The 14,078-nt window shown below is 45.7% G+C and overlaps 2 protein-coding genes across 2 annotated transcripts in view; one reads left to right on the top strand and one right to left on the bottom strand.

The window, feature by feature from the left end:
• The window catches only part of LOC309568107 (uncharacterized protein), a 120,069-nt gene that overhangs the window by 58,973 nt on the left and 47,018 nt on the right, over positions 1 to 14,078 (bottom strand). The window lies entirely within an intron of this gene.
• On the top strand, positions 8,329 to 11,051 carry LOC309568341 (uncharacterized protein; the record flags this gene model as incomplete). The annotated part of the gene is given in 3 exon segments (XM_082274004.1): positions 8,329 to 8,953; positions 9,662 to 10,498; positions 10,501 to 11,051. Coding segments are annotated over 3 exon segments (2,013 nt in total).

Genomic DNA, 14,078 nt, shown 5'->3' with positions numbered 1-14,078 from the left:
CCACGCTAAGCCAGCCAAGGATAAAACCGTATTCAATGTGCTCAAAGATGGGGAGATGTACAAGGATGACTGCTGCATAGATCATTGCACTCAATGCTGAAACACCTAAATGGAATGAAAAAATTACACAAGATTAATTAATAAAGAATCTATGTAAGGTGCCGGCATCTTCACTAAGGGAAACAGGCTGTGAAGCCTTGCGACTTCACAGCCTGTTTCCTACTGGGCATACTCGAGTCATGCTGCTTTTTTTTAATTTTCCCACTGTCTTCTGGGACCTTTGTGTCTCCCAGAAGGCAGCAGGGCGAAGGAGGAGGGGCCGGAAATTGCGTAGATCACCACACAAAAATTTTAGCAATTTTACCCGGAAGTGGGAGTGGGTACCTGGTTTAGACAGGTATCCACCCCCCCCCCCCCCCCCTCCCAAAATGTGGCAGCAGAGGGGCAGAGGAAGCAAAGAAGCAGAGCTTCCCCTTCTGGGTGGAGCTCCACTTTTGGTTGTTCTGCCTGCAATATCAGATTTGACCACAAGATGAGGCTAGTGGTAAATTTACTGTTTTTGGAGAATTTAGAACCTATATATTGTAAACCCATATATACAGTATATATATATATATATATATATTTTTTTTTTTTTATAACCTGAAAGAGAAACACATAATGAGCTAGTATGCACCACATACTAGCTCATTCTGAAATATTTACCTTAGAACGAGCCCCCGCTGTGCCGCTCGCTTACCTGTATGACGGGCGACATGTCACGGCACGGGACGGGACTCTGAAGGAATGGCACCAGCGGCCGTTCCTTCAGAACGCGTGCGCCAGTGACATCACTGGCTGCATGCAAGGTAAATATCTCCTAAACGGTACATGTTTAGGAGATATTTGCAGTACCTATAGGTAATCCTTATCATAGGCTTACCTATAGGTAAAAGTGTCAGAGGAGGGTTTACTTCCTCTTTAATAAAAGTTCCTTTTATCCCTCAGTCTAAGAAAGAAACAGGTGCATCCTGGGAGCTCAGACTCCATCTTAGAGACTAGAGAGAAAGAACCAGCTATCAGAACACATGTTGGATTGGAACCTGCATCTCCTCACATCCACTAATGACAGAATCGCTGATATAAATCAATTCTATTGCACTGTGTACTGTCTACTGTATTTTCTGTATATTTCATTTACTGATTCTATGTACTTTTCTCTGTTTTTCTTAATAGATTCACCCCCACCCTGTTTTGTTAATAAAGATTCAAGATTACACTCAGTCTGGCTTATTGCAGAATAAGGGCCTGGCTTGCAGTCTCCACTCTAATTTATCCCAAAGGTGTGCTATCGGGTTGAGGTCAGGACCATGGGCGTCGGCATGGGGGGGCAAGTGCCCCCCCTGGAGTCTCAACTTCCCCTTTAAAGTGATTGTTAAGCCACTTTATGCTATTCTGTCTGATCTGTTTAATAATCCTGTGTGCCTGTGCCCCTGTGTCTGTGTATGTGTTTTTGTGTTTTAAAAAAATAAGCCGTTCTTTACCAGTTCTCTGAGCACCGATCACGTGATCCACCAGCTCTCTCCTCTCCCTGTCTGACAGCTGCCTGCAGCGGGTGGGGCCGAGGATTCCCCGCTGATGTCAGTCGGGAGGGGAGGAGGAGAGGCCGAGAGGAGGAGAGAGGCGGCGTGTCACGTGAGCGGCGATCAGCGCTTTGAAAACTGGTAAAGAGCGGCTTATTTTTCCCCTTTATAAATAAATATTTGTGAGTCGCGGCCTGAGGCCCCCCGGTGCTATCATTCCAGGAGAGGCGGAGCCCGGGGCAAAAAAATTGAGGAGATTTGTGGCCCCGTGCACAGAGGCACGGCACGCAATGTCACGGAATGTACTGATGTCATGTGCACAAACCCAAAACAGAGAGGGTCAGCTTTGATTTTGCATCAGGTTTCTCAAACCTTTGAATGGCTGTGCTTTATGTGATAATGACTAAGCCCCTCTCCTTTATTACATTATTGAAAAGGGGCGGAGCATGGCTGACCTTAAAATGATGCCCCCTCTGGAAAAATTTCTGCCGACGCCCATGGTCAGGACTCTGTGCAGGCTAGTCAAGTTCCTCCACCCCAAACTCGCTCATTCATGTCTTTATGAACCTTGTTTTGTGCACTGGTCCAAATCATTTGGTGGAGGGGGGGTTATGGGGTGTGGGGTTGTCTTTCAGGGGTTGGGCTTGGCCCCTTAGTTCCAGTGAAGGGAATTCTTATGGCGTCAGCATACCAAGACATTTTGGACAATTTCATGCTCCCAACTTTGTGGGAACAGTTTGGGGATGGCCCCTTCCTGTTCCAACATGACTACACACCAGTGCACAAAGCAAGGTCCATAAAGACATGGATGAATGAGTTTGGGGTGGAGGAACTTGACTGGTCTGCACAGAGTCCTGACCTCAACCCGACAGAACACCTTTGGTATGAATTAGAGCAGAGACTGCGAGCCAGGCATTCTCATCCACATCAGTGCCTGACCTCACAAATGCACTTCTGGAAGAATGGTCAAACATTCCCATAGACACACTCCTAAACCTTGTGGACAGCCTTCCCAGAAGAGTTGAAGCTGTTATAGCTGCAAAGGGTGGGCCAACCCAATATTGAACCCTACGGACTAAGACTGGGATTCCATTAAAAGTTAATGTGCGTGTAAAAGCAGGCGTCCCAATACTTTTGGTAATATAGTGTATGTGCTAATAATTAAGCTTTTTTCTAAGATTTTAACATTTGTGTGGTCTCAATTGCACTGATAAAGTCTGACTGTATTTCTTTGGTTGTTTCACATGGAGAGGATCAGTAAAGGATTATGCTTCAAAGAATGTGGAATGACCCATTAAATGCCTTTTATTGAGAAGATATATGAAAAGGGATTACGGTTTGAGGCTGGAACATACCTTTCAAGAACATCACTCTTGCTATCACAAGTTTCAGGTACTTCACGCCTTTCACCAGTGCCAGAATGGCCAGAATATTGCAACATATTCCAAAGAAAAAGGCAATCGCAAGAAGGAATTTGGTATACACTGGGAAGGAGATGGAGAAATAGAATAGTCAGGACAACATGAAAAAAAAACTGTCCATGCATACCTCTACAGAACCAGCCTGTTCAGACAATATGGTCACCTGCTGACTCTGCACCATCCAGAGGCAGCTTAACTCTCTAACCGCTTGCCGACCGCCGCAAGTACATATACTGCGGCGGTCAGCCCCGGCCAGGCAAAGTGACGTACCGGTACGTCACTAGCCTGTGAGCCAATAGGGGGCGAGCGCGCGCGGGTCCGCGTGAGTAACCGGCGGACCCGATGTCCGCCGGTCACTCGCGATCGTCCGCTGTGAAGTGAGAAAGGCAGGCGGCTAATGTAAACAAAGCCGCCTGTCATTCTCCCCTGTGTAACAGCAGAGATCTAACGGTCCTGCTACGTAGGACCGTAGATCTCTGCTGTTACATGTAAAGCCACATCGCTGCACAGTTAGAAACACACCCTTAGGGACACACTTAACCCCTCCTACCCCAATAAAGTTAACCCCTTCCCTGCCAGTGTCATTTTTACAGTAACAGTGCATATGTATAGCACTGATTACTGTAGTAATGTCACTGGTACCTCCAAAAGTGTCAAAAATGTCAGTCAGGGGTCCGATCTGTCCGCCGCAATGTCGCAGTCCCGCAAAAAAAAAAAATCGCAGATCGCCGCCATTACTAGTTAAAAAAAAAAACCCAACAAAAATGACAAAAAGCTTTCCCTTTGTTAGTAAACGCAATAACTTTTGCGCAAACCAATCAAAATACGCTTATTGTGATTTTTTTTTACCAAACATATGTAGCAGAAAACAAATTGGCCAAAAATGTTAAAAATTTTGATTTTTACATTTTTTTGGGGGGGGAATTTCATATAAAAATATGTGAAAAATATTGTTATTTTTGCAAAATTGACGCTCTTTTTTTGTTTATAGCGCATGATCAAAAAATTGCACAGGTGATCAAATACCACCAAAAGAAAGCTCTGTTTGCGGGAAAAAAAGGACGTCAAATTTGTTTAGGTACAGCGTCGCACGACCGCGCAATTGTCCGTTAAAGTCACGAGGTGCCGAATCGCAAAATAGGGCCTGTTCAGGAAGGGGGTAAAATCTTCCGGGGCTTAAGTGGTTAATGACCAGACCATTTTTTGTGATTTGGCACTGCATTAATTTAACGGAAAATTGGTGTCCTTTCTTTACCCACAAATAGAGCTTTCTTTTGGTAGTATTTGATCAACTCTGCGATTTTTATTTTTTGCGCTATAAAAAATATATATATAAAAAAGTGCGACAATTTTGAAAAAAAAAAAAAACAAAAAAAAAAAACAATATTTTTCACATTTTGCTATATAACACTCCCAAAAAAAAATGTAAAAACAAACTTTTCCATCATTTTAGGCCAATTAGTTTTCTGCTACATATTTTTGGTAAAAAAAAAATCCCAATAAGTGTATTTTGATTGGTTTGTGCAAAAGTTATAGCATCTACAAACTAGGGGAAAGATTTATGTCATTTTTTTTTATTTATTTATTTTTTTACTAGTAATGGCGGCGATCTGCGATTTTTAGCGGGACTGCGACATTGCGGCGAACAGATTGGACCCCTAACTGACATTTTTGGGGGAACCAGTGACATACAGTACAGTAATAAAAATATGCACCGTTACTAAAATAATGACACTGGCAGGGAAGGGGGTTAACTCAGGGGCGATCAAAGGGTTAAGTGTATGCCTGGGGGGTGTTTTCTAACTGTGAGGGGGAGGGACTTGTGGAATCAATACAGAGAACTGTGATCCTAAATAGGAGGATCAAAGGCGCTCTGTGCTGATTCCTGAGAGAACAACGGTCTGCTGTGTTTACAACAGCAGGCCGCTGTTCTCTCTCCACGGAGATTAATCGCGGGTGCCTGGCGGCAATCGCGGCCGCCAGCCCTGTGGATCAGCTAATGGGGGCGTGTGCGTGCCCTCAAGATCACTCTCGCGAATCGCCGTACAGGTACTGAGATTCACGCAGCCGAGCCAGTCTGCCGCAGCATATATGCGGTGGGCGGTTGGCAAGCGGTTAATCTGTGCCCTGGTTTAAAGGGATGAGGTGGCAACCCTACTAAGGTAACTTGGAAGAAATGGGGAGGGTTTGGCTGTCACTAAACTAGTTAGCATTAGACAGGAGGGGAGGACAGAGGGAGAAACCAAATCACATAGTAAACAAGTTGTAGTGTCCCCAGAAAGGAATAGGTTCTTATTTTAAAATTTGTACTGCAATTCGGGGCTCTGTAAAGCTGACCATACACCAGTAAAATTTCATTTGACTGTTATATGGATATTCATTCGTCAGAATGTTTAAAGTACAGGTGTCAAACACAAGGCCAAATTCGGCCCGCCAGGCCATTTCATGTGGCCCTCACACCCAGTGCTTTTTTCAGCTGGAACGTGGTAGAATTCTGTGCCGCCACCTCCAGCTCTTGCAGATCCCTGACTACCCTGCATGCACTTGCAGCAGGGCACACCAGTGCCAAACAATGATCTCCCTTCAAGTGAGACAGAGAGACGTGGAGCCACCTACACTGCCGGGAGGTACTAGAGCCAGGCCGATGAGATGTAAGGAAGCTTTTTGGGCTGTGGGGGCACTCTGTACTCTGCACACTCCTGAACTCTGCATGCCCCGTACTTTTTATCTCTGCACTCTGTACATAGCGCACCCATAAACCCTGCACTCTGTATATCATACACTCCTCATCCCAGCAGTCTGTACACAGCACACCCCTGAACTCTGCATGCCCCGTATTTCTTATCTCTGCACTCTGTACATAGCGCACCCATAAACCCTGCACTCTGTATGTCATATACTCCTCATCCCAGCAGTCTGTACACAGCACACCCCTGAACTCTGCATGCCCGGTACTTCTTATCTCTGCACTCTGTACATAGCGCACCCATAAACCCTGCACTCTGTATATCATACACTCCTCATCCCAGCAGTCTGTACACAGCACACCCCTGAACTCTGCATGCCCCGTACTTCTTATCTCTGCACTCTGTACATAGCGCACCCATAAACCCTGCACTCTGTATATCATACACTCCTCATCCCAGCAGTCTGTACACAGCACACCCCTGAACTCTGCATGCCCCGTACTTCTTATCTCTGCACTCTGTACATAGCGCACCCATAAACCCTGCACTCTGTATATCATACACTCCTCATCCCAGCAGTCTGTACACAGCACACCCCTGAACTCTGCATGCCCCGTACTTCTTATCTCTGCACACTGTACATAGTGCACCCATAAACCCTGCACTCTGTATATCATACACTCCTCATCCCAGCAGTCTGTACACAGCACACTCCTGAACTCTGCATGCCCCGTACTTTTTATCTCTGCACTCTGTACATAGCGCACCCATAAACCCTGCACTCTGTATATCATACACTCCTCATCCCAGCAGTCTGTACACAGCACACCCCTGAACTCTGCATGCCCCGTATTTCTTATCTCTGCACTCTGTACATAGTGCACCCATAAACCCTGCACTCTGTATATCATACACTCCTCATCCCAGCAGTTTGTACACAGCACACCCCTGAACTCTGCATGCCCCGTACTTCTTATCTCTGCACTCTGTACATAGCGCACCCATAAACCCTGCACTCTGTATGTCATACACTCCTCATCTTAGCAGTCTGTACACAGCACACCCCTGAACGCTGCATGCCCCGTACTTCTTATCTCTGCACTCTGTACATAGCGCACCCATAAACCCTGCATTCTGTATGTTATATACTCCTCATCCCAGCAGTCTGTACACAGCACACCCCTGAACTCTGCAATCTGTATGTAGCACACTCGTGAACTCTACACTCTGTATACTGCATACTTCCAAGAATCTAAGTAGATGCATACAAGCCCTAATGCTGATGCGGCCCACAATGTAATTGAGTTTGACACCCCTGTTTTAAAGTATCATTATAGAATCAACAAATTTCATATCAAAGTCTTGAAAATTTTTGTTTGATTTCCGTGCCAAAGTTTTGAATCCTGCATTGGATTTCAGGATGCACATTATAATAAGTACAATTTTTCCTGGATATAAAAAACACATTTACAGCAGGTGCTTCCAAAGGGTTAAAGTTTTTCTGCTGTGTTGACTCATGCGGGTTCATCAGGTCAGCTGTATTACTTGTACAACTAAACTGTTACATTGTAGATGTGTGAGCTCTGTCCTTAGGTTGACCTGCTAGGTTGGTGGATCTGAGAGGAAAGGGTTAATGCTGATGGCATATATATATATATATATATATATATACATACACATATATATATACAGTATATATACAATACTTCAGCGCAAAATGGATATACTTCCAGTGTAATGAATGACTATCACATGTGTCAATTATTGCTGCTTGCACAAAACACTGTTCACAGTGTTCAACCTGTGCAATAAAATAAATAAATAATAATTAACAAAAAAAAAAATTATATATATATATATATATTAAAAATAATAAAGATTAAAAAAATAAAAATTTAAAAAAAAATGAAAAAATAATCAGTAATAAAACATTCATAAAAACTGTGCCTGCGCAACATAATTTACCGATCTATATCTGTGCAATCCTGAAAATTGTGCAACCCTGAAGTAATGTGCAATACATGCAAATCAAAACCAGTTGTATGTAATCCTAGCATGTGCAAATCTTATATATGCAATAAAGTGAACTACGTGCAAATCAAAACAGATGTGTGCTGATTCATCCAAATATATAAATACTTTCAGTATTTGTTTTGGTCAAACAATGAAAAAATTGTGTATGTTTCAAAAAGTGAACATATATACTTTTAGCCCCCGTTCACACTAAGGAGACCTGTGAGGCGACCTGGTCGCCTCACAGGTCGCCGTAGGTCGCCTCCCATAGGGAAGCTGCGGACCCGTTCTAATAGGAGTGACACAAGTCAGCTCATCAACGTGTACGCCTCCCCAGATAAGAATGAGCGACTGGAGCTTTTCCAGACCCTGCGGACCCAACTCGTCACCACCAGGGCAGTAGTAATCGGCGGTGATTTTAACTGTCCGATCGAGGAGGATGGGCGCAGCTCCAGCATGTACGCAAAGCTCGACACCACGTCTAGGCTGCTCAAGGAGATGATTGCGGAGGCCTCCTTGAAGGACGCCGTGGGATCCATAGGGAAAGGTTCCGTGAACTATTCGTGGTGCCGTCCTGATGGATCTGTGCGTTCTAGGATAGACTTCGTGCTCACCTCCAAGACAGTCAGACATCGCGGGTTCTCCATGGTCCCCTGCTTTTTCTCTGACCACAGGGCCATTCACTTTCGGGGTGACCTGGGCGAGGGCTTTGCCCCCGGCCCGGGCTCCTGGAAGCTGAATGGTACCCTGCTGGAAAATGAGGAACTGCTGGAGGAACTCAGGGAAGCCTACATTACCTGGAAGGAGGACAAGAGGTTCTTCAGAAAGGTAAGCGACTACTGGGAGTTTGTGAAAGTCAAGCTACGCAGCTTCTTTCAGGCAAGGGGACGCCAGCAAGTGTGTGCCAGGAAGAGGGAACTCAGGAGACTGCAACGTCAGTTGCAGTCCCTGCAGGACCTTCACCACTGTGGCTGGGACGTTAGGCAGGACCTGGAGGACACCAAGAAGAGCCTGAAAGGACACTTTGAGGAAGAATCCAGGCACCTCGTCTTCCGTTCCAAGGTGGAGAATCTTGAGAAAGGTGAGAAATGTAACTCTTTCTTTTTCAGGAAACTCCACTCAGGACACACTCCCTTGTCTGAGCTGCGGGACGAGACCGGAACACTCCAGAAGGGGAAGGAGGCTGTGATGCAAGTGGTCAGCGACTACTACACCAACCTCTACTCCCCGAAAGAAACAGATACGGCTGAGGCCGACAGGTTCTTGTCAGGTATCACTAACCAAATTGATCCTGCAGGTATGTCGGCAATCAACGCCCCCTTGGCGCTGGAGGAACTGCACTCTGCCGTCAGATCCTTTAGGCAAGGCAGGACCCCGGGCTGCGACGGTCTCCCAGCGGAGCTCTATGTAGCGCTGTGGGATCTCGTTGGCCCGGACCTGCTCGAGCTGTACGAGGAGATGGTGGTGGAGGGCACAATGCCTCTGTCGCTGAGGGAGGGGATGATCACGATTTTGTATAAGCGTAAGGGGGAGAGAGGGGATCTGAAAAATTGGCGTCCCATCTCTCTCTTGAACGTGGACTACAAAATCCTCGCCAAGGTTCTGGCCAACAGGCTGAAATCTGTCATCGGACAGATCATCCACCCGGATCAGACTTGCGGCATTCCTGGTCGCAGGATTGCGGACAGCCTCGCGCTTGTCCGGGACACGGTCCAGTACATTCGAGGCCGCCGTATGCACGCGGCCCTGGTCAGTCTTGACCAGGAAAAGGCCTTTGACCGTGTCTCCCATGAGTTTATGTGCAGAGCTCTGCGCAGGTTTGGTCTTGGGGACATGTTTTGTTCGTATGTGAATGTGATGTATAATGACATTTGTAGTACGGTGTTGGTGAATGGCTGGAAAACTGACCCTTTCCCTGTTCTCTCTGGGGTCAGACAAGGCTGCCCTCTCTCACCTCTGCTTTTTGTTTGCTGTATAGAGCTCTTTGCCGAATGCATTCGACAGAACCCAGAGATCAGAGGGATCACCGCACCGGGACCGGACAGAAGGGTTGTCAAGTGCTCACTCTACATGGACGACGTAACGGTGTTCTGTGCTGATCAGCACTCCATCGACTCGCTCGTCCAGACCTGTGAGGACTTCGGCAAAGCTTCAGGGGCAAAAGTCAACTGCGGGAAGTCAGAGATCATGCTCTTCGGAAAGTGGTTCCTGCCTTCTTCTGCATCAATCCCTTTCAGCATCAAGGCGGACTTCATCAAAATTCTTGGAGTTTGGTTTGGAGCTGAGGGCGCAGCCCTGAAGTCTTGGGAGGAGAGACTGTCCAAGATGAGACAAAAGTTTGGACTATGGAGCCTCAGAGAACTCACCATCGAAGGGAAAACACTGGTACTCCGCAGCGAGATCCTCCCTGTGTTGCAGTACCTCGCCCAGGCCTGGCCCCCCCGGGTCAACACCTGCAAGGCCATCACCAGGGCGGTGTTCCACTTCATCTGGGGCTCCAAGATGGACAGAGTGAAGCGTGCAGTCATGTTCAAGGAACCCCTCAAGGGCGGTAAGGGCGTGCCCGACATCGCAACGTTACTGGGGGTGTTCTTTGCCTGCAACTGCATCCGCAGAACTTTGATTGACAGAACTTCGGACTCTGGAGGCAACTCCATGTCCCGTTTTTTCCTCCTGCCTCTCTGGAGGTCCCTTGGATGGGACAAATGGGACAGCTCCATCCCCTACAACTGGGACACTCCTTGGTACTACTTGGACACTTTCAAGTTCATCAAGGAGCTGGGGCTACATGGAGTTAAGCCCGACTTGTGGAAGCCAAAACTATCTACAAGTTGATCAGAGCATCGGACATTGCTGAGACTGTTCCAGGCCTCCCTTCAGCCACTTGCAAAGTGGTCTGGAGGAATGTTTCTTCAAAGAGACTCACCAACAGGCATAAAGATCTGGCGTGGATGGCTGTCCAGGGGGGTTTGCCACTCAGGACATTTATGCATGCCAGAAACTTGTGCAGATACAGGCACTGCCCCTTTTGTATCATCCATGAGGAAACGTCTTTCCACGTTTTCTGGGAGTGCTCATTTGCACAGAACCTGTTGAGGGCCTTGGAACCTGAACTTAGAGACTTTGTTCCACAGACTGCCATCACACATTTTGCTGTGCTGAATGGACTTTTTCACGGAACATTTTCCCAGGAGGACATTGACAACGCCTGGCGGGTGTTGTGCTGCTTTAAGGACGCTTTATGGTGCGCCAGAAAGCGCCTTATCCACCAGCGGGAGAGGATGTCCATCAAGGACTGTCGCAGACTGGTTCACAGTCTGCTCAGAGACTATAACTTGATGGATCTCATGGAGGAAGAGGAGGTCTGAAGATTTCCCCTTCCCCCACTCTCCCTTGTGTGTCTTTGTCCATTCAATAAAGCTTCGGGCCTGTGATTTCATTCCCCTTACCCCCCTCTCCCACCCCCCATCACACCTGTTGCTTTTTTTTTGAAATGTTTTAGTACTGATACAGTTTGAGTAACGTAACGTATAGACACTGTTATTTAGTTTCATGCTTCAGGGGTATTGCGGCGTCATGCATGATGTGATGGCACGGGGTATCCTTACTCCGCACACCACATCAGGCATCATACCGCAGAATGAATGTATGTGATTGAATGTATTTATTAGTATGACCGGAAATGTATTGTAATGTAGTGTATTTATGCGCTGCGTCGCAGTACAGGGGAGAATGTACCCCGACAAAAGTATTGTTTTTTGTATATCTTTTATGCAAATAAAGATTACATTTTCAACCAAAAAAACAAGTCGCTCCGACTTAGAAAAAGGGTCCGGAGCTTCTTTGGGGCGACCAGGAGGCGACCGCCATAGACTTCAATGTTATGAAGTCCGTGGCGGCCGCTCCGAGGTCGCAGCGCGCTGCTTGCACTGCGACCTCGGAGGTCGCGGTGCGAAGTAGCGTCGCCCCTATGTGAACGGGGGCTTATCTGCTGGGAAAATATATGTATATTAAAAATAAATAAATAAATAAACATATAAGAAAAGAAAAAAATATTATTCAGTATCCTGTGTCTGTCTCAGTTCACACATATGCAATGCAGGAACCCTGCTAATCCACTGCGGTTTCCCGCATCGCATTCAACTAGCAGGCAGTTCACACTGCCATATGCGAATCGCTGGGGGGGGGCTGTCAATACAAAGTTAATGACACCCCCAGATTAGTTTGCATATCGCAGTGTGAACTGTCAGTTCGGACATGAATCAGGAGCACTATAAATACCAGAAATCCCAGAATAATCACTGGTGGAAAAGACTGTCCACTATAGAGGAAAATATTGATCAAAGATGGAAACAGGACACTGAATAATAATTTTTTCTTATCTTTTATTATATATTTTTTTATATTTCTATACATATATTTTCCCAGCGGATAAAAGCATTTATCACTTGATAAATGTTCACTTTTTGAAATATACACAATTTCTTCTATTGTTTAACCATAAAAAAATAAGTTTTTCCAATATTTGGATGAATTAACACACATCTATTTTGATTTGCACACAGTGCACTTTATTGAGTATATGAGATTTACACATGCTAGGATTACGTACAATTGGTTTTGATTTGCAGGTATTGCACATTACTTCAGAGTTGCACAATGTTAAGGATTGCACAGATATAGATTAGTAATTTTTGTTGCGCAGGCATGGTTTTTATTAATGTTTTAAAACACTGCTGGCTAGGTTTTCTCGCTTTTTCTCAGAAGGTTACCGCTCCCTATAGGTAAAACCATATAAATAGGGGCTCGTTAGTGCCCCAGGAGGTGAGTTGGGAATGACTGTCAAGATGTAGCTTTTACTCTGTCGGTCTGTGCCCCCAAATAGGGGCCCAGTCTGGGTTCTCTATGGGGTGGGGAACCTGAGGACTTACACACACTCACCTGTCCCACGATCCAGCGATGTGGCCACCGAAGCCTCGATCCTCTCCCTCTCCTCTCGGTGGCACCGGCATCACAAGTAAGGGACCTGGCTGTGACAGCGTGCACGAGTCACTCTGAGTATTGTGAATGGCTGGGCAATCTTCTGGGACCCGTGACGTGTCCCAGAAGATTGCAGGGAAGGAGGGGGAGAGGGGAACTTCCGCTCGAGCCAACTAGGAGGCCCGAGTGGAAGTGGGAGCGGGTACCTGTCAAATCTAGGTACCCGCTCCCCCCCCAAAAAAAAATGACATGCCAAATGTGGCATGTCAGGGGGTCAGCAGTATTTAAAGCTGAAGTTCAACTTTTGGGTAGAACTCCGCTTTAAATACTTCAGTAAATATCCTTTGTTGTTCCTTTATACTGCCTGGTCTAAAGTCTCCCAAGGGATGCATGCCTGACGTATCAAGACCCAGGGCTTGCGTCAGAATACTGAGTCCAGCATGTAGTATACTGTCAACAGACTGTATTGCTATTGCATAGCTCCCAACTGTCTCTAATTTTGAGGGACTGTCCCTGATTTCTAGGGACTGTGCCTGATTAGGAACAAAGTCCCTCTGTTCCTCTTTCCTCCTCATTCGTCCCTCACTATGGCCTGATCTAAATAGTTATATATAAAATGTACTATTTATTTTTCAAAAAGTGTTTCACAGTGCTAAACTTTTCATCCAATTTCTAAATTGCTGCATTTGTAAATTTCAAAAGCCAGAATAAAAGAAATGGTAGTTGTAAAAAAAGCAATTGTGGGTTTATTTGACCTTTTTTTGGTATAATTCTCCTTTAATGGGGCGTGGCAGGATGTGTGTCCTATTCCTACATACTTGTTCTAATAGGTGTCCCTCGTTTTAATCTCAAAAAGTTGGAAGGTATGCTATTGCTAGGGATAACTGTATATGTATCGCTTGCTAAAGCAGCCAACCAGCCAGGAAATGGGTGACAAGCAAGGATGACGGACACTGATTCAGGAATTAGCAAGTGCAGTTCCACAGTGCCCCACTAGGGCGCCTCAAGCCCTGCCCACATGCAAACATTTTTATATCCTCCTCCGTTTTTCTTTGTTACTACAGTCAAACATGGATTTGTCAATTTGACCTCATTACCAGGAAATCTAACAAAAATTCCAAAACTCTACTCTAAATCTACTAAAAAAAATGTGTGCCTGTGCTGCTTTTGGACATTTTCCCTCAATTCTTGTCTGTTAAAACTGTTGTCACTGTAAGCTAAAGTGAGGTAAAATCTCTCTAAGAGGTTAAAACAACAACCCAAAGAAAAAAGTTTTGGCCTGCAAATAATTTAATAGTGGCTTTACCTTTGATATCCATTTTAAATGGATATAGGGCTGATCTACTGGTGGTCTGGATGTTCTATGGAAAGATGAAGTGTGAAAAATTAAATCCACTTACTGATATAACTGTGCA

This window comes from Pelophylax lessonae (assembly GCF_965119305.1).
Source record: "Pelophylax lessonae genome assembly, chromosome: 12".
NCBI classification, from domain to species: Eukaryota; Metazoa; Chordata; class Amphibia; order Anura; family Ranidae; genus Pelophylax; species Pelophylax lessonae.
Note: the sequence above shows the minus strand (reverse complement) of the source record. Positions and strands in the feature narration are given on the sequence as shown.